Consider the following 23,075-nt stretch of genomic DNA (forward strand, 5'->3'; position numbering starts at 1 on the left):
CATCAGGGAAGTCCCCGTCCTATCTTTTTAAACCACTCAGTGATTTTTAATATTTAATACAATCAAACCTAATGAAAACTTTTTATATAAATCTTTTAAATTACTGGGAAACTAAAATTTAAATCCCATTCATAACTGCACTGCACAAATATTTGATATGCAATAATCTACATCTTCCCAAAGACGTTGTGGCTTATAGTAAGGTATTTTCTTCCTGGCCACCATAAGTTTACTGAACTTTCTCCTTTGTTTTCAGTTTTTTATTTTCTTCTACAATAGCTTCATATTTCTCTTCCATTTCTGCCAATTCTAGGCGAAGCAGCTCTATTTCTAGATTTTGTGGGGTAGCAGCTCCTAAGCAATGTTTTAAAAAATCCAAAGCACTATTAGGTTTCTCCGGTTCTTCATATAAGACTACCAATACCTTGGTCAGCGTGCCCAGCACCCCCGACTTCTCCAAGTACCTCCAGAACTGATGGGCGGCTTTGTAATGAGCCATAGTGAAAGCAGCAGCCGCGTTTCCATTTTATTTTTTATTTTATTTTACTTTTTCACCCCCATTTTATAGGGGAGGAGTCTTGAGGCCAGGGAGGGGCCAATGCCCCCCTCAGAATGCTTAGAGCCCCCATTCTTTTCCTCACACCTAGATCCTCCAAGCCTGGAGAACCTGCAATGCAGCCAGGAACTCTGTGCCCAGATTCCCCATCCAATGCTTCTGGGACAGGATGCCCAGCCCAGGACCCTGGGATCAGCCTGAGACCCTTTGGGCCCCCCTCCAGTCTATCCCACACACCCCCAACAGGCCAACAGCGCCCTGCTCCATGGATGCCAGGCCCTGGCCCTGGGTAGCAGCTCCCATTTCATGGCGGTTTCTAGGGTTTCCACCACAGGACATGTGGCAACCGGTGCTGGACAGAGTGGGTGTTGGTGGGGGGCACTGACGCCAGAGCCTGGGCAGTGGGGATGGGGTCTGAGTCACTCCGCCTGGGTTAGACTCCTGCCTGTGTTGTGTGGCCACAGGCCAGCCACTCGCCCTCTCTGAGCCTCACTGAGGCTCACTGAAATAGGTTAATAAGAAAGCCATGTACCTCAAGGCGATTATGGGGATTCAGGGCATCACGTGCCTGGAAAGGACAGGCTGGGTATGCAATAAGCACTTAATAACCAACTGTCGTGATTGTAATCATTGGTCTTCCTATCTGTAAGAGGAGGCAGATGTTTCTGTTTCTCCCTGGGAACGGAATTTGGGGGTCTGCCTTAGGTCTCCCAGGAGCAGCGGGAGTCCAGCTGCCTGGGCAGGGCTGTCTTCCAGACTGTCCTGCCGGTCAGGCCCCAGAGTCCCAGACTCAGGGCATCCCTGCACCCATTTCCTGTCTTTCAAGGGCAGCTCTGTGTCCAGGGCTGGCTCAGGGGCACCCAGAGGCAGCTCCATCTTCTCCTTGAGAAGCCCAGCTGTGTCCACGTCAGCTCGCTCTCCTTTGTCCCAGGATATGTTCACCACCAGGGCCTCTTGCTGGGACACCTCCTCCGGGAAGTCTGCCGGGCTGTTCCACTGCCAAACCTGGAGACGGACGGTGGGGTCAAGGCTGTGGGCAGTGCCCTATTTCTCATCCACACAAGGATGGAGTAGACCAGGTCCCTTCTGGCTTAATTCTCTAAAACCCGACACCAATTCAAGGATCAGTTGGAAGGGCCCCCCATTTCTCTTTGGAAAATTGCCCCTTCTCCTCTCTTAGTTGATGTGGTTGGGCAGGGCAGTAGCCCCACGCCAGCTCTCGCCATCGGCATGTGATCCTGGCCCAGCCAATCAGAACACTCCTACCCCCTGGTTCTAGTGATAGGCTAAGGGATGGGCATATGACCCAAGCTGGGCCAATCAGTGATGTCCGAGAATTCTGCTCCAGTTAATGGGAAAAATGGATACCCTGCTTCCACGGGGGAAGGCTGAGCCTGCCTGAGATAGAAGCCTGAAGGGAGGATAGCACCACAAAGAGATGGAGTCCTAGTTCCTGAATCCAGCCATGCCTGAAGCCCACCACCCTGGAATTTTTTTTCCATCAGGTTCCTTTGTGGAACTCACTTCAGTTCTGTTTCTGCTACTAATAAATGACCCACACGAGGTTGCCCTTTGGGTTTCTATTTGCCTGTCTATAAAATTGGATAGGCTTTTGGAGTCCTTGCACCAGTGGGTTGGGGGAAAGTAAAATGAGTTAATGCATGGCCATTACTCTTCAGAGCCCTGGTCCAGATATGGACCCAATAAACCAGACCTGGAATTAGAAAGGGGGTCCTTACCTGCTTCCCCTGGCTGCCAGAGAACTCGACGGCAGTGCTGGCACAAGGTGTGGGCAGGGGTGGGCACAGGTGCCTTACAGCCCTGGGGAGGGAGGAGAACTGGTCAGTGCTTCTGTTCGTTCTTACTTTTTAATTGTTCTGACTTACTTTTTTTCATCTCCATTAGGTTATAATAAGGGGAGTGAGGATGTGGCTAAGGGGTCAGGGGTACAGGAGACTGACAGACCCGGATTGAAATCCCAGCACTGTCGCCACTGCTGGATGCCTGGGCCTGACTATCTGGGCCTCAGTTTCCTCATCTCGAAAGTGGACATAAAAACCTACTTGGGGGCAGGAGTTATTACTATTCTTACTATCACTATTACAGATCATCTCGGGGGAAGGGGTGCAAGTTACCTGTTCAAGCCGAGGTACCCAAAGATTCCCAGGAGAAGGATGCTCACGAAGCTTCCCAAAGATGTGAGGAAGATGGACAAATCGGACAACTCAGAAACCTGGACTTCTGGAAGCAGAAGAGCTTGGGCTGGGGGAGAGCCACCTCCTGCTTCTCATTGAGGAGGGAGTGGGAGGGGTGGGCCCTCCATCAACTCACTGCTGACCTGGCATACTGTGAATCCCTCTGTGTCTCAGTTTCCTCCTCTGTGAAGTGGGACCCTGCCTGCCCTGTGACTACAGGATAAAGCCCTGGCACACAATAAGTGCTCAGGATACTGTAGCTCCAAGAGCCTGCAGGTAGGGCCTGTGTGGTTGCTCCCCCGGACCCAGACCAGCCCACCACACACCCAGTCTGACTCACTGGTTCTCTTGGGACCAGATTTCTCAACATGGACAACAGGCAGGGACCGTGGCAGGATCAGGGATCATTTGGTCTCCAAATCTCTCATTGCCACACACCCCAAGACAATGGAGCCCACCTCCTCATGTTTGTGATGAGATACTCATTCATTCATATTCATTCATTCACTCAATAAATAGCCCCCTGCTCCCTTCCCCTCCCCAGGAGCCCCAAGGCTGGGGGAGGCAGAACCCACACAGACACCCACACACACTCCCAAGGCGTCAGGCCAGGTTGGAGGGGCAGTGGTGGGGGGTGCCCAGAAGGAAGCCTGGAAGGCTTCCTGGAGGAGAGAGCTTTTGAGCTGAGTTTTGAAGGATGAATAGGAGTTTGACAAGGAGACCAAACATTCCAGACAGAGAGGCCTGCAAGGGAAAGGCAGTGTGAGAGAAGGTTCATGAGGGGAAGCTGCAGCAGAGGTGAAGGAGTTGGGAGCAGGTCAGCCTGCGACTTTCTCCTGAGAGGGATGCATGTGGAGCCATGGAAGGATGGAGGGTCAGGGCGGGACTGCTTGCCGACATGTGGGATGGGGCAGTGCATGCTGGGTAAGTACCCGGGCCCGCTCCCTCACTCACCGACAGTGAAGCGCAGGGGCTGGCTCCAGGCGCCCCGCCACTTGGCTGTGTCTGCTCGAACCTGCACCTTGTAGGCTGTGGCAGCCCGCAGACCCTGGAGGGTGATCTGGGTCTCTGTGGCTTTCACTGACAGCTCTGTGGGCAGGAAGCAGCGTGGGTCCCTAAACCCCCTTTACTCTGGACTCCACCCTGGGGGTGGGAGTGGGGGCTCACAGACATTTTGCTGAATAATCTTCCCTAAATGCACCAATTCACATCAAACTTATTTGGAAAATATTCTTCCTCAAAATACTAGTGAATGATGCTGTTTTTTCTCAAATTCTGACTAATTTGCCCTTCACTTGCTCCTAGCCCACTCCTTTCCAGCCGCATCTGCCTTCTCCTCAGAGCTCCCTAAGAGGCACCAGGTTCAATCCCAAACCTCAGGGCCTTTGCACTGGCTGTTTCCCTGGCCTGGTTCACCCTTTCACCAGATAACTACATGGTTTCCTCCCTCACCTCTTTCTCATCTTTAGGGACAAGGTCAGGGTTAACTTTGTCTAAGTTGTTCCCCGAGTGTCCCCAGCACCTCAGCACAAAGTAGGATCTCAACAAGTGTCTGTGGAATTGGATGATTTTTTAAAAATAAAGCACCCCATAAAATTCTTTAAAATGAGAATACAGTTGTTGGCTGCAGAAGAAAAATTCCTAGAACCCTAAATCCATATTCATTGTAAATATTCAAGAGGAATATTCTTCAAAAGAAATTTCAGGGAAGTTGGTACATTTGGCCAAATGGGCATTTGGTGCATAAATTTTCAGCAATTTGACTTTTGGCAAAGTGGTTTTCAGCAAATGGGCTGCTTCCCGCTGTGCCACTGTGAACAAGTCACCGACTCCCATTTGGCCTCATTTACCCCCTCTAAACAACGGAGGGTGACCAAGCTGATGGCAGAATGTCTATGTCTGATGCCAGAGCAGCCCCCGTTCCACCCCGTCCCCCCTCCACCCCCCTCCCGCCCCTGTGCTGGGCTCGAGGAGGGAAGGCAGGATATAAACTCATGGTCTTGGCGGCCTGGCCTGTTGCTGCAGGAGATGGATGGGCGATGCTGTATTCTGGAGAGGCTGTGTTACCCAGTGGGGAGGAAGAGGTTCCCAATGTGGGAAATGACAGGAAGTTCCAGCCCTGGTGAGACCTGCCCTGTACATCCTCATTTCTTTCCCTCCTATGGGGCAGGAAGGGGCACCTAACTGAGCTCAAATCCAAGCTTGTTTAACCTTTGGGTAGGTGAATCCCTCTCCAGGCCTCAGTTTCCCCATCTGTAGAACGGAGACAGTCATCCCCGCCCCATGGGAGTTGCCGTCTAAAGGATCAGTCAAGACCCTTGAGTCCAACTCTATTGTTCCATGGGTGTGAAAACCAAGGCCCAGAGAGGGACAGTGAGGTGCCCAGGGTCACACAGCAAAGGCAGAACTCAAGCCCAGAGCCCTTCCTCCCCCAGCCAGGCCAGTGCTGCCTCACGTACCGGATACTTGGTTGCTGGCCTCATCCTGGCAGCGCACAACGTACTCCTTCAGGACGCCAGGGCAGGTGCTCAGCAGAGATGGTGTCCAGTCCACAGACACTGAATCCTGGCTGAGTTTCTTTACAGACACATGCTGTGGGCTCCCGGCCTCTGAGGCTGCAACCAACATCCTTTACCACAGTCAGCTCCAAGGGTGCTGGTTGAGTACTTCCTGCCTGCCCAGCCTGCTTCTGTCCAGAGACCCAGGGAACCTTGGCCACAGAGTCAGCTGTGTCTGGGTTTGTATCCCAGTTCCACCACTCTTGGTGTCATCGCTTCCCCTCTCTGAGCCTCAGTTTTCTTACTATATAATGGTGCAATGCCTCTCGGGGTATCTTAAGAGTTGACTGAGCTTCTATGTGTCTGGCTTCTGGCCAGGGCCTCATATGCAGTAGGTGCCTCTAAATGGTATTCCCCCTGCCTGATACCCAAGGCCACTGCCGCGTCCCCTGGGGAGACCACCCTGCAGGTTTGGGCCACTCACCATTGCCTCCAAAATGGTAGGTGGACAAGACGGTGGACCACGAGGTGGGCTTCTCCGGGTGTGCAGAGGCAAAGATGGTGATGCGGTAACACTCCTTCTGCCACATTGCCCCAGATGCTTGGCTCAAGTTGTGCGTTGCTAGAAGGATTAGCAAGGGTCAGACCAGTAAATAGATTGTGTCCCCACCTCCGCACCTGTGCCATCTCCCAGGAACTCTTAGAGCACTCCTACCCATGCTTCAAAGCCCTTGCTCCAATGTCCCCTCCTCCAGGATTCCATCCTCATGCCCCTTCCCACCCAGTCCCTGCCCCTTCCTAGCCTGTCCCCACCCCCTCCAGCACAGCTCCTACTCTATGGTGCTGGGGTGTCTGCATCCAGCTCTGTCTCCCCTGGCTGGGAGCTCTTTGAGGGCCAGGCTGAGGCTGAGGCTTCCTGGGGCCCCGGCCAAGACCATGTCAGAGAGTGAGAGGATGCTTGGGCCATTTGGCACCCTCCCTTTCCCTCCAGAGGCCTTATTAATTTGCCACCTGCATCTTGCTAGCTGCTACCTTTCCTGGCATGGGTGAATGTTTAACAAACACCCTGGGACGTGAGACTCATTACCTGCTGGGGTGCAACTTTCCCAGGGCTGAGCCCTGACACCCCAGGATCCCAGCAGGAAGCTCCAGACCTGCATGAGTGGGAGGGTCTGTCTTGGCCTGTCCCCACCTCTGTGTGACCTTGAGCAAGTGGCAAGACCTCTCTGGCCCTCAGACACCCCACATGGATGATGCCTGTAGGTCTGAGCTGACCAGGAGCTCTAATGGAGGATGCAGGGCAACCGATATTACGGTACCCATTCCAGCAGGGTCCCGGTCCTGAGGTGCCGTCAGGGTGCAGGTGGCAAGGCTCTCGTCCTGGCCCTGGGGCTGCCACTCAATGCAGTACGTCATGCCCTGGGTCCGGGCTGGCCAATGCATGGTGGTCCTGTTGGCTCCGGTACTGATATTCAGAACCCCTGGTTCTGGAAGAAGACAAGGGAGGCACATCAGAATAGCTGCTTCATGCTCCCCCCACCCAACCCAAGGCTCCTATAGCCCCATGCCACCCTCTTGACAAGCTCTAACCCCCCAGGGCCAGGAGTGTCTGTATCTGGCTCTGTCTCCCTACGCTGGGGGCTGCCAGGATGGGGGCTGAGCACAGAGGGGACAGCAGGGGCTGATTGAATGAATCGAGTCTTCCCCCAGCCTGACTGTGGGTTCCCTGCCAGGATGCCCACAGTCAGTGCTCCCTATGCTGCCACTACTACCCTGTCAGGCTAGTGGGCATCTCCTGGTCCAGCAGATGCCTGGCCACCCACCACCCACCTTGCCCAGTGGTGGGTGGCTGTGGTGGAGGAGGAGCCTCCCGGCTGGACCAGAACTCAGAGCCCCGAGGACAGACCCACTCAGCCCCCTGGGCTCATCTCTCCACTCCCTACAGCAAGGCCACCCGTATCAACCTGAGAGGTGGGTACTGCTTCCAATTCTAGGGACAATAACTATCATTTATTGAGTTCCGACTGTATGTGCCAGGCCAGTGCCGAGCATTTTACAGGCGCCACTTTCCCACAAAGTGGGACCGTGATCATCCCAATGATATAAAAACTGAGTCTCGAAGCCGGAGAGCCACCAGCCCAAGGTCACATAGCGAGGCCATGGCCCAAACCAGACCAGGAGCTGACAGACTTGCTGCTGTGTCACCCTAGCAAGTGGCTTCATCTGTCTGAGCCTCAGTCATCTCATGAAATGGGCATCATCCCAACAGCCCAGCTGGGTGCTCAGCAGAATCAGGACTAAGGTGAAGCGAGCAAGGCACTTATCTCGGGCATGAAATTAAGGAGGCGCCAAAGAACTCAATCACCAAGATCAACACTCTTCTAATGCAATATTTTTTAAAAAATCAAAATGAACCTAAAAATATGTACTGAGTACTATTCATGGTTGCCAAACAATGGAAACAGCTCAAATGTCCGTCAGTGGAAAAACAGATAAACAAAATGTGGCCCATTCACACAATGGAATATTACTCAGCCATAAAAAGGAATGAAGCACTGATGCACGCTACAATGTGGATGAATCTTGAAGACATCAGGCTGAGTGAAAGAAGCCAGACACAAAAGGTCACATAGTATATGATTAATTTCTATGAAATGTCCAGAGCTGGCAAATCCACAGAGATAGAAAGCAGACTGCTGACTGTCAAGGGCTGGGGGAGGGGGATGGGGAGTGACTGCTAAGGGGGACAGGGTCTCCTTTTGGGCGTGATGAAAAGGTTCTGGAACTAGACAGAGGTGATGATTGCACAACATTGTGAATGTAATTAAGGCATCAAATTGTACTTGTTAAAATGGTTCATTTTGATATGTGAACTTTACCTCAATAAAATACATATGTTTATATACATACATATAAACCTTAATTTTTTTTTATTTTTTTTTTTGTGGTACGCGGGCCTCTCCCTGCCATGGCCTCTCCCGCTGCGGAGCACAGGCTCCATACACGCAGGCTCAGCGGCCATGCCTCACAGGCCCAACCGCTCTGCGGCATGTGGGATCTTCCCGGACCGGGGCACGAACCCGTGTCCCCTGCATCAGCAGGCGGACTCCCAACCACTGTGCCTGCCACCAGGGAAGCCCCGAAACCTTAATTTTTAAATTTTAGATTTATTTTTTTGAGGTAACACTGGTTTATAATATTATAATAATAAAAACCTTTCATGTGTACATTATATTTCGACTTCTGAGTACCCTACTGTGTGCTCAACGTGAAAAATTTAGTTTCCATCTGTCACCATACAGTTGACCCCCTTTACCCCTCCCCTCCCCCTGCCTTTTCCCCTCTGGTAACCACTAATCTGTTCTCTATATCTATGTATTAGTTTTGGTTTGTCCATTTATTTAGTCAGTCAGTTGTTTGTTTGTTTGGTTGGTTGGTTTTTATATTCCACATCTGAGTGAAATCATAGGGTATTTGTCTTTCTCCAGCTGAATTGTTTCACTAAGCATAATATCCTCAAGGTTCACGCATGTCGTCACAAATGGCAACATTTCATTCTTTTTTATGGCTGAGTAGTATTCCATTGGATACATGCACCACATCTTTTTTGTCCATTCATCCATTGATGGGCACTTAGGTTGTTTCCATATCTTGGCTATTGTGAATAATGCTGCAATGAACATAGGGGTGCATATATCTTTTCCAATTATGTTTTCTTTTTCTTTGGATAAATACCCAGAAGTGGAATTGCTGGATCATATGGTAGTTCTAGTCTTAATTTTCTGAGGAATCTCCATACTGTTTTCCATGGTGGCTGCACCAATTTACATTCCTGCCAACAGTGTATGAAGGTTCCCTTTTATCCACATCATCACCATTGATATTTTCATTGTGTATAAACATATGTATATATTTAATATATGTATACATGTATATAAAATGAGCAAAATGTCTAGATTTTAAATAAAGACAGGATCAACCCTGTATTTGCACGACCCTGCCTTGCTTGCCACACCCTGATCTTGGCTGGTCCCAATAAAACTTTATTTACAAAAACAAGTGTTTGGCCTGGGCCACAGTTTGCCAGTGAGAATTTTTTTAACTATTACACTATAGCACTATGCATTTTTTTTTTTTTTTTTTTTTTGCGGTACGCAGGCCTCTCACACTTGTGGCCTCTCCCATTGCGGAGCACAGGCTCCGGACGCGCAGGCACAGCAGCCATGGCTCATGGGCCCAGCCGCTCCGCGGCATGTGGGATCTTCCCGGACCGGGGCACGAACCCGTGTCCCCTGCATTGGCAGGCGGACTCTCAACCACTGCGCCACCAGGGAAGCCCCGCTATGCATTTTTTAATGCTATGCATTTTGAATACTGACTTTACACACTCCTAAATTAGACACCACATTACACTTTTGTGCCTCACTTGCTTCACCCTAGTCTAGCTGAGGCTCAGAGTATGTGCTCAGCTCCAAGGGGCCCCCCCACTGCCCAGCCAAAGGCACCTGAGTGAGTATAGGCAGGAATGTGCCATGTCTGTTTGGGACCGAGGCCAAAGCGATTCCGGGAAACGACAGCCAGGTCATAGGCGGCACCCGAGAGGATGAGCTTTTTCCGCAGGCGCAGAGTCCTCGTAGCCTTGGCCTTACATGGGCAGGACAGCATATGCAGGTGGACATGGTAGGTCACCTCCATGCCCGAGTCGGGCCCGAGGCAGCCTTCCGGAAGCTCCAGCTGGGGCAGCTGTTGTGAGTGTGAGAGATGGTTTGTGGGGACCTGAACATGCACGTCGTCCCTGTGGGTTGACATCAGGATGCTGCCCACGAGCACAGGCTCATCCACGGGCCACAGCTGATGACATGTATGAACATTTTTTAAAAATAGTAAACCTCAGTGCTGGCAAGTCTGCTGGGAAACTGACACATCCACTGCTCATTGGTTTAGGGAGAGGGGGGAATAATTTGGCAAAACCCACTGAAAGCCAGAGAAAAAAAAATGTTTCCGTCTTTGGACCCAGTTACTTCGAGCCTGGAAATTTTTCCTAAGAAAAGGAATTCAAATTATAGGAAACCTAGGATGAGAAGGAGCTTCACTACAGCTTTATCATGCCAGCCCACTGGGGACCTGGCGGAATCAATTATGGTGAAGCCAGGGGTTGAAATGTATGGTGAGTTTGCCCTGACTCAGGCAGGGGATTTCCCCTCTGCGCCTCAGTTTCCTCCTCTGGAAAATGGGTTCATTCGACTGTACTTAATGAGTTGTTTGGGGGACTTCAAAAAAATCATCTCCCATCCAGACCAGCACAGTCAACCCCTTCCTGGCCTTCCAGCTTCCACGAGAGCCCCCAAAATCTGCTCCCCCAATGGCTGCCAGAGGGAGCCTGTGAACACCTGAGTCCAGCCATATCCTTCCTCTGCTCACACACCCTCCATGGCTCCCCATTACCTTCAGAGTTCAACCCACAGTCCTTCCGGTCCCTTCCACCTCCACGGCTCATCTCCCTCCTTTTAAGCACTTCCACTCCAGCCTCTTGTCCCCTTCTATCTGTCCTCAGGCCACCCCACAGGCCGGCGATGATCCCATTACCTGCTCATGCAAGGTCACCTGCCTCCTCCCATCCGGGCGGAGCTGCTCCACTGAGAACCTCACCTTGGCCTGTGGGGGTGTTTCTGCAATGAGACAGCAAGACAGTGACACTGGGGGTGGAGCCCTTGCTCACAACGTCCTGCAGACCCTGGATTGGGACCCGGGACCTTTTCCTTCCCTCCCATGAAACACAGGATTCCATGGGTCGTTAAGTAGTTTTCAAAATCTGCAAACATGGAGATCCACTCCACGATAGTGTGAATATACTTAATGCAACTGGCTAAAAATGGTTAAAATGGCAAATTTTATATTATGTCTTCTTTTACTACAATTTAAAAAAAAAATCTGAAAACAGCCGTCGGAGTTGTTTCCCAGCAGGTACGCGCTTGGGTGGGCAGGAGGAAGCTCCAGTTCAAAGGGTAGGGGGACAAATGTTGACAGTCACCCCCCCCATCTCTCCCTCCCACCCCCACCTCGGGCCACATCTCCACTCTGGAGCTGCTCTGGCTCCAGCTTCCTGTGTCATTTGGGAAAATCTGCCTTCACGACACAGCCACTTGCACCCATCAACTCCTTGTTCGGCTTTCAAAGAACAAAACCCACCAAACTAATCGGAAGGAGAGAAAGACTGATAAATGTTTTCTTTTTATTATGGATTTGCCACATTTTACAAAGTGAAACTTGCCCACTGCCCTGCCACCTTGCACTAATTTTCCCTAATTTCTTCGGCAGCCTTATTTCTAACATCCATCACCTTATTGCTAACACTCACCACCTTATTTCTAATACTACTACCATCTTTCTAACGCCTGTCTCCCCTCCTGTGGTCCAGGGTGCTCTCACCGGGGGGGATGCACACAGGGCTGCTCCAGCTGCTCCAGGGACCTCTGGGGACCCCTGGCCTCAGTCGTCGCCGCAGCTGGAATTCCTGGGCCGTGTCCATCTCCAAGGGGCAGAGGCATGACTCTGGGAAGAAGCAGATCAAACATCAAGCAAAGGGGCTGTCCCAAAGCCGGGAGCGCCCAGGGCTTGGCACTGGTCACTTAGCCATCATGCACATATTAAGCTCCAACTGTGCACATGCACTTATTGAGTGCCAACTGTGTACAAGCACTTATTGAGAGCTAATCATGTGCTGGACCCTGGGGACACAACCAGAATAGGCCAGGTCCTGTGCTCTTGGGTCCTCAAGGATCGCCCATTTCTTTTACTGCCTGGAGTTCAAGTCTCAGCAAGGCCACCTACTAGGGATGTGAACTTGGCCAAAGGCTTCACAAGCCCAAGCCTTTGTTTCCTCACCTGTGAAATGGGAATAATCCAAATACTGAACTACAGGGAGGCACAAACAAGCCTACAGAGAATTTAGCACTGGGTCTAGCACACAGTGGGTGCCTAATTAATGCTAACTTGCTACCGCTGTCATTGTCACTATTATTCTCACCGAAGCCAGCATCATCCTGACGTCCACAGTCGCCCTAAAACAAGACCATATTTATACATTGTTTTACATTTGGGTGTTGAAAATTCTAGCTCTTTTGAAATTTTCAACAATTAGTTTGCTAAATGCAACATGGAACCCTGGATTGGATCTGAGAACAGAAAGAGGACATTCTTGGAAAAGCGGGTGATAATCCAAATAAACTCTGGAGTTTAGTTCATAGCAAGAGACCAGTGACAGACAGACTTGGGAACGAAAGCCATTAACCTGTGGGGAAGCTGGGTGAAGGCTCTATGTACTTCTTTGTAACTTTTCTGAAAATCTAAGATTATTCCAAAATAAAAAAGTTGTTTGGTTTTTTTTTTAAGAATTATTTGGGGGAATTTCCTTGCAGTCCAGTGGTTAGGACTTGGCACTTTCACTTCTGGGGCCCGGGTTCAATCCCTGGTCAGAGAACTAAGATCCCACAAGCCGTGTGTCGAGGCCAAAAATTAAAAAATAAAATAAAATAATTATTTTAGGAGGCAAAATTATATTTTTATAATTTCCTAAAAAAATATTTTAAGAGACAAAACCTATCTGTTTGTGGTGTCGTGGGTGAGGAGAGGCAAGTTTAGGACCCAACTAGCCCCACACTCCCTGGCTGATGCTGAGAGGTCCCTGGACATCCTGAGCCTCAGTTTCCTCATCTGCAAAGGGGGGCTGAGAGGGTCCACTACAGAGTGTGTTAGGGGGCTGGAGATAAAAAGTAAAGAGATGCCCCTCCCCAACAGGAGTCCCATGTCACCTGCCTCTGACTGATCCGAACCCATTCACTTGATGGGAAAACTGAGGCTCAGGGAAGGGCACAACATTTGGAGGGAAGATAGGGCCCAAACTGAGGCAACTCCCTGGACTCAAGATGCTCCCAGGCTGAGGGAGGGAGAGACACCACAATTCAGAAGCTGGGGGGGTGTCTCTGTCTCTCCCAAACCAGGGACTCCTTGGGGAATTGGTCAGGGCTGAGGTTTCTTGCAAGCCTAGGCTTGCCCTGCCTGCAGGGGACAGAGGGGAGAATAGAGTAGCTGAAGCATGAATGAAGGTCCAAAGAAGACATACAGATAGCCAACAGGTACATGAAAATGTGTTCAACATCACTAATCATCAGGGAAATGCAGATCAAAACCACGATGAGATCTCACCTCACATCTGTCAGAATGGTTATCATCAAAAAGACAAGAGATAGGGGTTCCCTGGTGGTGCAGTGGTTGAGAATCTGCCTGCCAATGCAGGGGACGCAGGTTTGAGCCCTGGTCTGGGAAGATCCCACATGCCGCAGAGCAACTAGGCCCATGAGCCACAACTACTGAGCCTGCGCGTCTGGAGCCTGTGCTCCGCAACAAGAGAGGTCGCGACAGTGAGAGGCCCGCGCACCACGATGAAGAGTGGCCCCCGCTCGCCGCAACTAGAGAAAGCCCTCGCACAGAAACGAAAACCCAACACAGCCAAAAATAAATAAACAAATAAATAAATTTTTTTAAAAAAAGACAAGAGATAACAATTGTTGGCGAGGATGTGGAGAAAAGGGAACCCTGTGTACTGTTGGTGGGGATGTAAATTGCAGCAGCCACTATGGAAAACAGAGTGCAAGTTCCTCAAAATATTAAAAATAGAGCTACCATATCATCCAGCAATACCACTTCTGAGTATTTATCCAAAGAAAAGCAAAACACTAATTGGAAAAGATACATGCACCTTCATGTTCACTGCAGCATTTTACAGCAGCCAAGATGTGAAAGCAATCTTAGTGTCCATTGGTGGATGAATGGGTAAAGAAAATGTGGTACATGTATCAATGGAATATTATTTAGCCATAAAAAGAAGGAAATCCTGCTATTTGCAACATGGATAGTCCTTGACGGCATTATGTTGAGTGAAATAAGCCTGACAGAGAAAGACAAATACTGTATGATCTCACTTACAAGTGAATTTAAAACAAACAAAAAACCAAACTCATAGATACAGAGAACAGAGTAGTGGTTGCCTGAGGTGAGGAGTAGCGTGTGGCCGAAACGAGTGAAGGTGGTCAAAAGGTACAAAGTTATCAATATAAAATAAATAAGTTCTGGGGATGTAATGTACAGCATGGTGACTATATTTAACAATACTGAACTGTATTGTCTGAAAGTTGCTAAGAGAGTAGATCTTAAAGTTCTCATTACAAGAAGCAAAATCTGGAACATGCCTGTGTGGTGACAGAGGTTAAACAGACTTATTGTGGTGATGATTTCACAATGTATACAAATATCAAATCATGTTGTACACTTGAAACTACTATCATTTTGTAAGTCAGTTACATCTGAATTTTAAAAAGGAGGGACTTCCCTGGCGGTCCAGTTAAGACTCTGTGCTCCCAATGCAGTGGGCAAGGGTTCAGTCCCTGGTCGGGGAACTAAGACCCCACATGCCATAGAGCATGGCTTAAAAAAAAAAAAAAAGGAAAGAAAAGGAGGGAGGGAGGGAGGAATGGTGGAAAGGTAGTTTCCTGGAAGAGGTAGCCCTTGAGCTGGACCCTGAAGGTGGGTTGGATTCACACGTGCCCAGGTACAGAGGAGGGCATGCAGGTGGAAGGAACTGCATATACCAAGGCAAAGAGGCTGGAAATCCAGGGCATGGGCAAAGAATGATGGCCATTCAAAAAGGGGCCAGAGGGGCTTCCCTGGTGGCGCAGTGGTTGAGAGTCCGCCTGCCGGTGCAGGGGACGCGGGTTCGTGCCCTGGTCCGGGAAGATCCCACATGCCGCGGAGCGGCTGGGCCCGTGAGCCATGGCCGCTGAGCCTGCGCGTCCGGAGCCTGTGCTCCGCAACGGGAGAGGCCACAACAGTGAGAGGCCCGCGTACCACAAAAAAAAAAAAAAAAGGGGGGGGGGGCCAGAGGAAGCATGAGGCAAGTGAGGGAATCTGCGGCCAGCTGAAGATAAGGATGCCTTACTGAGGGTAGTGGAGAACCATGGAGGGTGTGTGAGCAAGAGAGATCACAATCAGATCTTTATGTCAGAGAGACCCAGAGGCTAAACCTGGGGCAAGAGTGGAGGCCAGGTGGGAAGGGTGATAGATACAGAGATTGAAAAACTGATGGGAGAGGTGTGAGGGTGCCCTGTGCCTGTTCAAACCCCTGATCTGGAGAATAAACTCACCCACTTCCACGGGTTGCCAGGTGTCCGGTGCCGGAACTGTACCTCAGCACCATCCTGGTGGGCTGGGGTCTCCCACTCCATGAGCAGCTGCCCCGCTGACCTGGACACCTTGATGTTTCCTGGGGGAGGGTCGTATTTAACTGGAAGCAGAGTTGGGGGTTGGGAAGGGGAAGCCGGCATGTGTGTGAGCTGTTGGTCCTGAAAATTCTGGAAAATCTTCCCATGATCCTCCTGGCCCATAGTAAACCACCAAGCTCCCAAAATTTGAATCAGGGACACCTTTACAGGTCCCATCTAAGCCTGGGGTTCTATGGGTCAAAGAGTTAAGATTTATACACAGGAACTTATTAGTAAAGGTGTCTTTAAAACATTAATACTCATTGCTGGCAAGGCTGTGGTGAGACAGGCACTTTTGTAAATTGCTGATGAGAGGGTAATTAACTGATTCTATTTTTTTCTGAAGGACTATTAGGGAAATCTTACTAACTTTTTTTTTTTTTTTTTTTTTTTTTCGTATGCGGGCCTCTCACTGTTGTGGCCTCTCCCGCTGCGGAACACAGGCTCTGAACGTGCATGCTCAGCGACCATGGCGCAGGCTCAGCGGCCATGGCTCACAGGCCCAGCCGCCCCGCGGCATGTGGGATCCTCCCGGACCGGGACAGGAACCTGTGTCCCCCGCATCAGCAGGCGGACTCTCAACCACTGCGCCACCAGGGAAGCCCAAATCTTACTAACTTTTTAACCCCACTTCAAGGAGCCTGGCCTGAGGAGAGACATCTATCATGCTTTCTGCATCTCAGTCATACTGTGCCTGATTCTAGCTCAGGGTCTTTGCACTTGCTGTATCCTCTGTTTTGCTGTATCCACACTTCCCCATCTTTATTCCTACTGGATCTTTTTCATCCTTGAACTGGAGCCCTCCCTGACCTCCCAGCAGTATCTCATCATGTGTAATGATCATGCCTTGTCCATCACCCTACATGAATCTGGGCTCCATGAAGGCAGGGACAGGGTTGAGATTAGGGTGAGGAGAGTGAGGCAAGGTTTTACAAATACAGGGTCAGATCCTGTCTTTATTTGAAGTTCTGGGGAATTCCCTGGCAGTCCAGTGGTTAGGGTTCTGCACTTCCACTGCAGGGGGTGTGGGTTCGATCCCTGGTCGGGGAAATAAGATCCTGCGTGCTGTGCAGTGAGGCCAAAAAAAAAAAAAAATCTGATATTTGATTTGTCATGGCTTTTTTTTTTTTTGCATTAATACTGATTTTTTTTTTTTTTTTTTTTTGCTGTACGCGGGCCTCTCACTGCTGTGGCCTCTCCCGTTGCGGAGCACAGACTCCGGACGCACAGGCTCCGCGGCCATGGCTCGCGGGCCCAGCCGCTCCGCGGCATGTGGGATCTTCCGGGATCGGGGCACAAACCCGTGTCCCCTGCATCGGCAGGCGGACTCTCAACCACTGCGCCACCAGGGAAGCCCAATACTGATTTTTTTAAAATGTTGCATCATGGGACTTCCCTGGCGGCCCAGTGGTCAATACTCTGCACTCTCAATGCAGGGGACCTGGGTTCGATCCCTGGTCAGGGAACTAGATCCCACATGCATGCTGCAACTAAAAGATCCCGCATGCTGTAACAAAGAACCCTCAAGTGGCAACAAAGATCCTGCGTGCCACAACTAAGAGCAGGCACAGCCAAATAAATAAATAAATAAATATTAAAAAAGAAAAGTTGCATCATGATATAGTTTATAATGACTACTGAGGTTTTTTGGCACCCCCATAACATTTTGTGGCCAAGGAGGATGCCTCATTCATCTCACCCTTGTCTCAGCCCTGTGCTGTGACTTCCATTGGCCTTGCCCATGTCCCCTATGACTAAGCATGGCACACAGTAGCAGTTCAACGAGTATAAACTAAGTATATGTTATTGATTCATGAAAACAGATTTTAAAGACCGAACACGGGGGACTTCCCTGGTGACGCAGTGGTTAAGAATCCACCTGCCAATGCAGGGGACACGGGTCCGATCCCTGGCCCGGGAAGATCCCACATGCCGCGGAGCAACTAGGCCTGTGCACCACAACTACTGAGCCTGTGTTCTAGAGCCTGCGAGCCACAACTACTGATCCCGTGTGCTGCAACTACTCAAGCCTGCGCACCTAGAGCCCGTGCTCTGCAACTAGAGAAGCCACCGCAATGAGCAGCCAGAGCATCGCAAAGAAGAGTAGCCCCCATGCTCTGCAACTAGAGGAAGCCCGCACACAGCAATGATGACCCAATGCAGCAAAAAAAAAAAAAAAAAAAAATTATAAGACCCAACAGGGTCTTGGCCACATTACAGTATCAAAGAGAAACCGGAAGCTACCTAAATGTTCATCAGTAGGGGATCCGTTAGGGGACCATGAAAGACTCTGCCAGGTTACATGACAGAGTTGGATGTAAAAACAGCTGGCAGTATCCAGCCCCTTGCCAGGGACCCAGAATTCCCCCGGGTCTAGGCTTGGGGACCAGAGGCTTCTCCGGGTGAGGAAGTGGTAGTGGGGAGGAAGAGAACAGGGTGCTGACCTGAGCTGTAGAGGTTCAGGGTAATGTTGGGGGACTTCTCTGTCCAGTTGGCAGCCCGGGATTCCACCCAGAGAGTGACAGCGTGGAGCACGGATATGCCATCCTGGTCGGAGAACTGCAGCTTGGTGGCTGAGCCTGCGGCAAAGTAGCAACAGCGCCCAGGCTTGAGGCTGCGGGAAGGAGGGTATTGGTACTGAGTCTCAGCAGCCACAGCAGATGATATGCATCACATCCCAGGATCCTTTTCTTCCCCTTTTACTCCCACTCCCCACCCTGGGGGTTTCTTAGGGATCAACTTGGGACTAAGGGATTTGGAGGATCCCAGAATCTCCTAACATGGGCTGCCACAGAGAGAAGGAAGAAATGAATAGATGGATGAATAAGTCACAGGGTGAGGATGAAGGAAGGACCACAGGGATCCTAATTGCCACCCAAACTGGATACCCACCCATGCTGACCCCACAACACAGATCCCCAACCCTCCCTTCTGACATGAGAAACTGAGGCCCAGGAAGAGGCAAAGACACTGCCGAGGTCATATATCTGAGAGTAGAGGCAGGGGGTCAGGAGCAAAGGCAGGATCCTCACCAGCATCTCAGGAAGTGGCTGACCCCAGCTGCAGGGCCCTCATATTCCCAGGAACATTCATAACCAGCGTTGCTGAGTATCCGGTAGCAGTTTAGGTCCCGGGGGCCCGAAGCTAAGCCTGGAGGTTTGAGAACAGATTAGAGTGGGGAGGGGCGGGGTCCCCAAACTGACACACCCCAGAGAGGAATCTTTGTGACACTTATGCAATCCGGTGTCACCTCAGCCTAAACACGCTGTGACTTCCAGCACCTTCCTGTGCCCTTCCCGCCTGTCTCCTGCCATCTCCCTTACACCTCCTCCTCCAGCCACTTCAGCCTCCTCACTGGTCCTCAAACACCCCAGGCTCACTCCTACCTCAGGACCTTTGCATGTGCTATGCCCTCTGCCTGAAATGTCCTTGCCCCAGATTTGACATTCCAATTTCTCCTTCAGTGTCACCTCCTCAAGCACTAGGCTATTTGAAGCAGCCCCCTCCCTCTCCATCCCTCACCCTGCTCTGTTTTATTCATAGCGCGTCATTGTATGCAGGATATGCATTTGTGTGCCTCTTGTCCACCTGCTGCACTAGGCTGTGACCCCAGGAGGACAGCTGGGCTCGCAGCTGATTCCTTCGTGTCTAGAACTGTGTCTGCACGTAGTACGTGCTTGGTAAATATTTCTGGAACAAAAGAATAGATGAAATGCCTTGCCCAGTGGCAGATTTAGTGAGTTTGTTACAAGCATGAATGTTCCAGCAATGCTTGCCTCAGAGCAACTTCAAAATGTTTAACAGCTGCTTAGCCCCACATGCTGACCAGTCAGGACGGACACAGACACCAGTCCTGCGACCCTGTTACGGAGTAGATGAGGCTTACAGAGGTGACTGCTCCAGGACCCCTGAGTTTGGTGAGGACAGGCCATCAGGCTGTCAGGTTGGGGCTCCTGAGACCCCAGTCTTTGGCTGGGCAGGAGGGAGCTGAGGGAGTGGCTGCTCAGGATGGGTCAGTCAGAGCCCAGTACAACCCCTTCCTCCCACTATGGGGAACTGCCCCAGACCTGAGTCTGCATCCGGATACTGATACGGCGGATCCTGAAAACAGCACCCCATGGTGCCACAGGCTTCAGCTGCAAAGGCAATGAAGAGATAATGACAGTCTCAGCCTTTCACTGCAGGGGAGGGGGGCTTGCCCAGTGACCATCCATGCACCTGCCCACTTTCCCATCCTTGCACCCACCCACCCATCCACCTTTCTATCCATCCATCCATCCATCCATCCATCCATCCATCCATCCACTCACCTATCCATCCATCCATCCACCCACCCATCCAGCTCTCGGGCCGCTCCTCTAAAGCAATCCAGGGTCCCCTGTACCTCTCCCTTTTGCTGGTCTCCAGCCCTGCCTGACCTCTAAAAGCCCTGAAACCTTGCTGATCTCCAGTTTACAGAGAGGGAAACTGAGGCACAAAGATGTTGCCCGAGGTCATGAAACAGCAGAGCTGGGATGAGAGTCCAAACCTACTCATCTGCTGGGGGCTGGGTCCCTTCCCATTCGATTCCCCAAGATGGAGAGAGAGTATGTATATTACATACACTGGGTACATAACACTATATTATATATATATATATATATATTATATATATACTTGGTCTTTATCCCTTCCTTAGCTATTTCTCATTAAACTCTGGGACGTGGGAAAGATTCAGAGCTTCAGCCTACTACACAGAAGGCAAAATCAAGACCAGAGGGGAGATGCCCAAGTCTGACATCAGAATCCATGATCATCCAGCTCACATTTGACAGAGGGAAAGACTGAGGCACAGAGACACAGAAACAACCCTGGGAACCGGGTCCACAGCGCTCCACATATACACACACAGCCCCCGGCCCCGGCAAGAAGAGCCGCGACTCCAGGGTAGGGGACTCACCACCCTGTCGGGGTAACAGGAGGAGAAAGAGGGGGACCAGCCTGGTCACCCGTTGCCCCATTAGGTCCTCGAAGAGGGCGGCAGCCCTGGACGAGCTTCTGTGCTGCTGGAGAGGGCCCAGCCACCCAGTCCTCACCCAGGAACACATTAAAGCTTAGCAAGAAAAACTAAAAAGAAAAAAAAGTTAGGTGTCATGGCCCCTCCCAAGGCAAGTCAAAGTGAAAGAGAAACCCAGGAAGTCAGCCTGGGCGTGGTGGCCTCATTCAGACCACAAACACACCCGAGCCCTGGACCCTGAGCCCCACATCCGGGGGGTCTTCTCTGCTGGCCCCAGACTGAAGCTGGACACTGGGTGAGAGCCCCATGGGTGGCCTGGGGCTCTGTGCCCTTGGCCAGGTCTCCAGCCCTCTCTGGTCCACTTCTGAGACTTAGGAGCTAAATGGGAGGCCAGGGTCTTCAGACGTCAGAGTTCACTCTACCAATAAATTGTTATGAAGTGCTTGCTGTAGGCTGGGCACTCCGAAAATGTCCACCTCCCCATTTCCCGAACTCCAGCCTCAGGGCGCCCTGGGTTCCAGGTCTGGAAGAGTCTCCTTGTTTCCTTTAGACTCAACTTTGTCTTTTCTCTGTGTCTTTTTCTCAGCCAGAGGTGGAGAGGTGGCGGGGCGGGGGGTGGGGGTGGTCTCAGTTTCTGACCCTCTCTCCGCACTGTCAACAAAGGCCCAAAATGTCCATGGAGAAGAGCTGATTCATGCTACAAACTGGATGAACCCCCAAAACAACAGGCTGAGTGAAAAAAGTCAGACACAGCAGCCCATATATTGTATGATTCTATGTATATGAAATGTCTGGAACAGGCAAATCCACAGAGACAGAAGGTAGATTAGTGGTTGTCAGGGGCTGGGGGAGGGGAATGGGGAGTGACTACTCATGGGGATGGGGCTGAATTTTGGGGTGCTGAAAATGTTCTGGAACTAGACAGAGGTAATTGGTGTACTGTAGAGTGAATATTCTAAATGTCACTGAACTGTACATATTAAAATGGTTAATTTTATGTTATGTGATTTTCACCTAAAAAAGAATGTTCTCGGAGCCCAGGTGGGCAAAGAACAGGGTAAGGGTCTCTCCTGGGGGAAAGTATCTGGGGAAACTGAGGCCCAAGAGGCCAGGAGGGAGCCCTTTCTCTGAGAGCCAGTCCTGAGGGGCAGCTGGGCTGGCCAGGGTCAGGCGCCCAGCAGGCCATGAAGTCAGAGCCATCGGAACAAAGAGGCAGTGTTCCAGGCCTGGCACAGTGGGGACGGGGACCCTGTGACCCTGCACAGAACAGTCTTCACAGGCAGCAGGGCCCAGGCCAGGCCAGGGGGCGGAGTAGATTTGAGGCCTGGGGGAGGGTCAGAGACAGAAAGAGACAGAGACACAAATGGAGAGAAACATAAAGATAGAAGGGACCATTGGAGATAAGGGTAAACCCATGGCCCCCCCTCAATGATCCTGAGACCCCTACCTCAAGTGCCCCATTTCACAGATGGAGAAACTGAGTCCAGAGACACCCAGACCACTCAGGGACCCAGCTAGAGGTGAAAACATAGATGCAAACCCTGAGGCAGGGCGCCCCCCACAGTGGGGCTGAGCTTTGCACCTTCCAGAGTAAGGCCCATGCCCCAGGGCTACTCCCTACCTCCCACCAAACCCCCTCCCGAAAGTTGGGCCTCCCAGGCCTCAGCTTCCCCATCTGCAAATGGGCTCGAGTGTGGATAAAAGAGCATTGCTGCCCACCAGAGAGCCAGTATGATTTGTCGTTCTTTGGGGGTTCGCAGTGGCCTCTGCTCTTGTCACACCTCTCTCCCATCCCCCCAAAGTTAGAGCAGTCACTGGAAAAACATCAAGGGGCGTGGGGCAGAGCTGGACACAGATGCCCCCAGCTCCTTGAGGTCAGGGGCTGGGTGCAGGGAGGGGCAGAGGTTAAGGGGGCCCTGCGGGGGACCAGGGAGGGCTGCCCAGAGTAGGGAGGTCTTGAACTGGCTTCGTAGAATTAAAGGGCATTCCCAGCAGAGGTCACAGAAGAGGCAAAAGTTTGGGGGACATGATGTGAGGAACAGCAAGATGAACATGGCAGGTCTGGGGCTCCATGGGAGAGATGAAGATGGTAGGGAGGGCCAGGGCCTTGAGTGCTGGGCTGAAGGGCTAGGCTTTTTCCCAAGAGCTTTTTCCCAAGGAGCTATGGCAGGAGTGTGAGAAGGATTCCAGCCACTTGTCAGGTGTTGTTTCTACCCTTTTTGAGGTCACAGTTGGAAGCTCACCTTGAGGCTCACCGCAGCCCACCTTCCCCGTGCCAAATCTTTGTACACCCACTTCTCTTGGCCTGCCTGCCACCTACTCCAGGAAGCCCTCCCAGCTGCCCCAGAAGCACAGCTGGGATATGTCCCCAGAGCTGTCCCACTTTCAGATGCCCCACAAACTTGGGGGAGGGCGAGGCAGGAAGGATAGGGTCATAGGCCCCCCTCCCCAGGAAATGGTAATCGGAGGAACCACAGAACTTCCCCACCCCCTCAGCTTCCACCTTCTGTGGGA

The 23,075-nt window shown here is 51.2% G+C and overlaps 1 protein-coding gene across 1 annotated transcript; it reads right to left on the reverse strand.

The window, feature by feature from the left end:
- Positions 1-1,195: 1,195 nt before the first annotated feature.
- On the reverse strand, positions 1,196-20,652 carry IL12RB1 (interleukin 12 receptor subunit beta 1). Its single transcript, XM_060092170.1, has 16 exons — positions 20,505-20,652; positions 19,633-19,701; positions 18,598-18,715; positions 18,010-18,179; positions 15,449-15,588; positions 12,277-12,310; positions 11,679-11,801; positions 10,836-10,918; positions 9,755-9,992; positions 6,569-6,736; positions 5,734-5,871; positions 5,211-5,366; positions 3,706-3,840; positions 2,692-2,839; positions 2,296-2,377; positions 1,196-1,561 (listed from the first exon to the last, which is right to left on the reverse strand). Exons 1-16 carry the CDS (start codon positions 20,650-20,652, stop codon positions 1,196-1,198), a joined length of 2,316 nt encoding a protein of 771 aa, XP_059948153.1.
- Positions 20,653-23,075: the final 2,423 nt, after the last annotated feature.

Source organism: Mesoplodon densirostris, chromosome 3 (assembly GCF_025265405.1).
Source record: "Mesoplodon densirostris isolate mMesDen1 chromosome 3, mMesDen1 primary haplotype, whole genome shotgun sequence".
Lineage (NCBI taxonomy): Eukaryota > Metazoa > Chordata > Mammalia > Artiodactyla > Ziphiidae > Mesoplodon > Mesoplodon densirostris.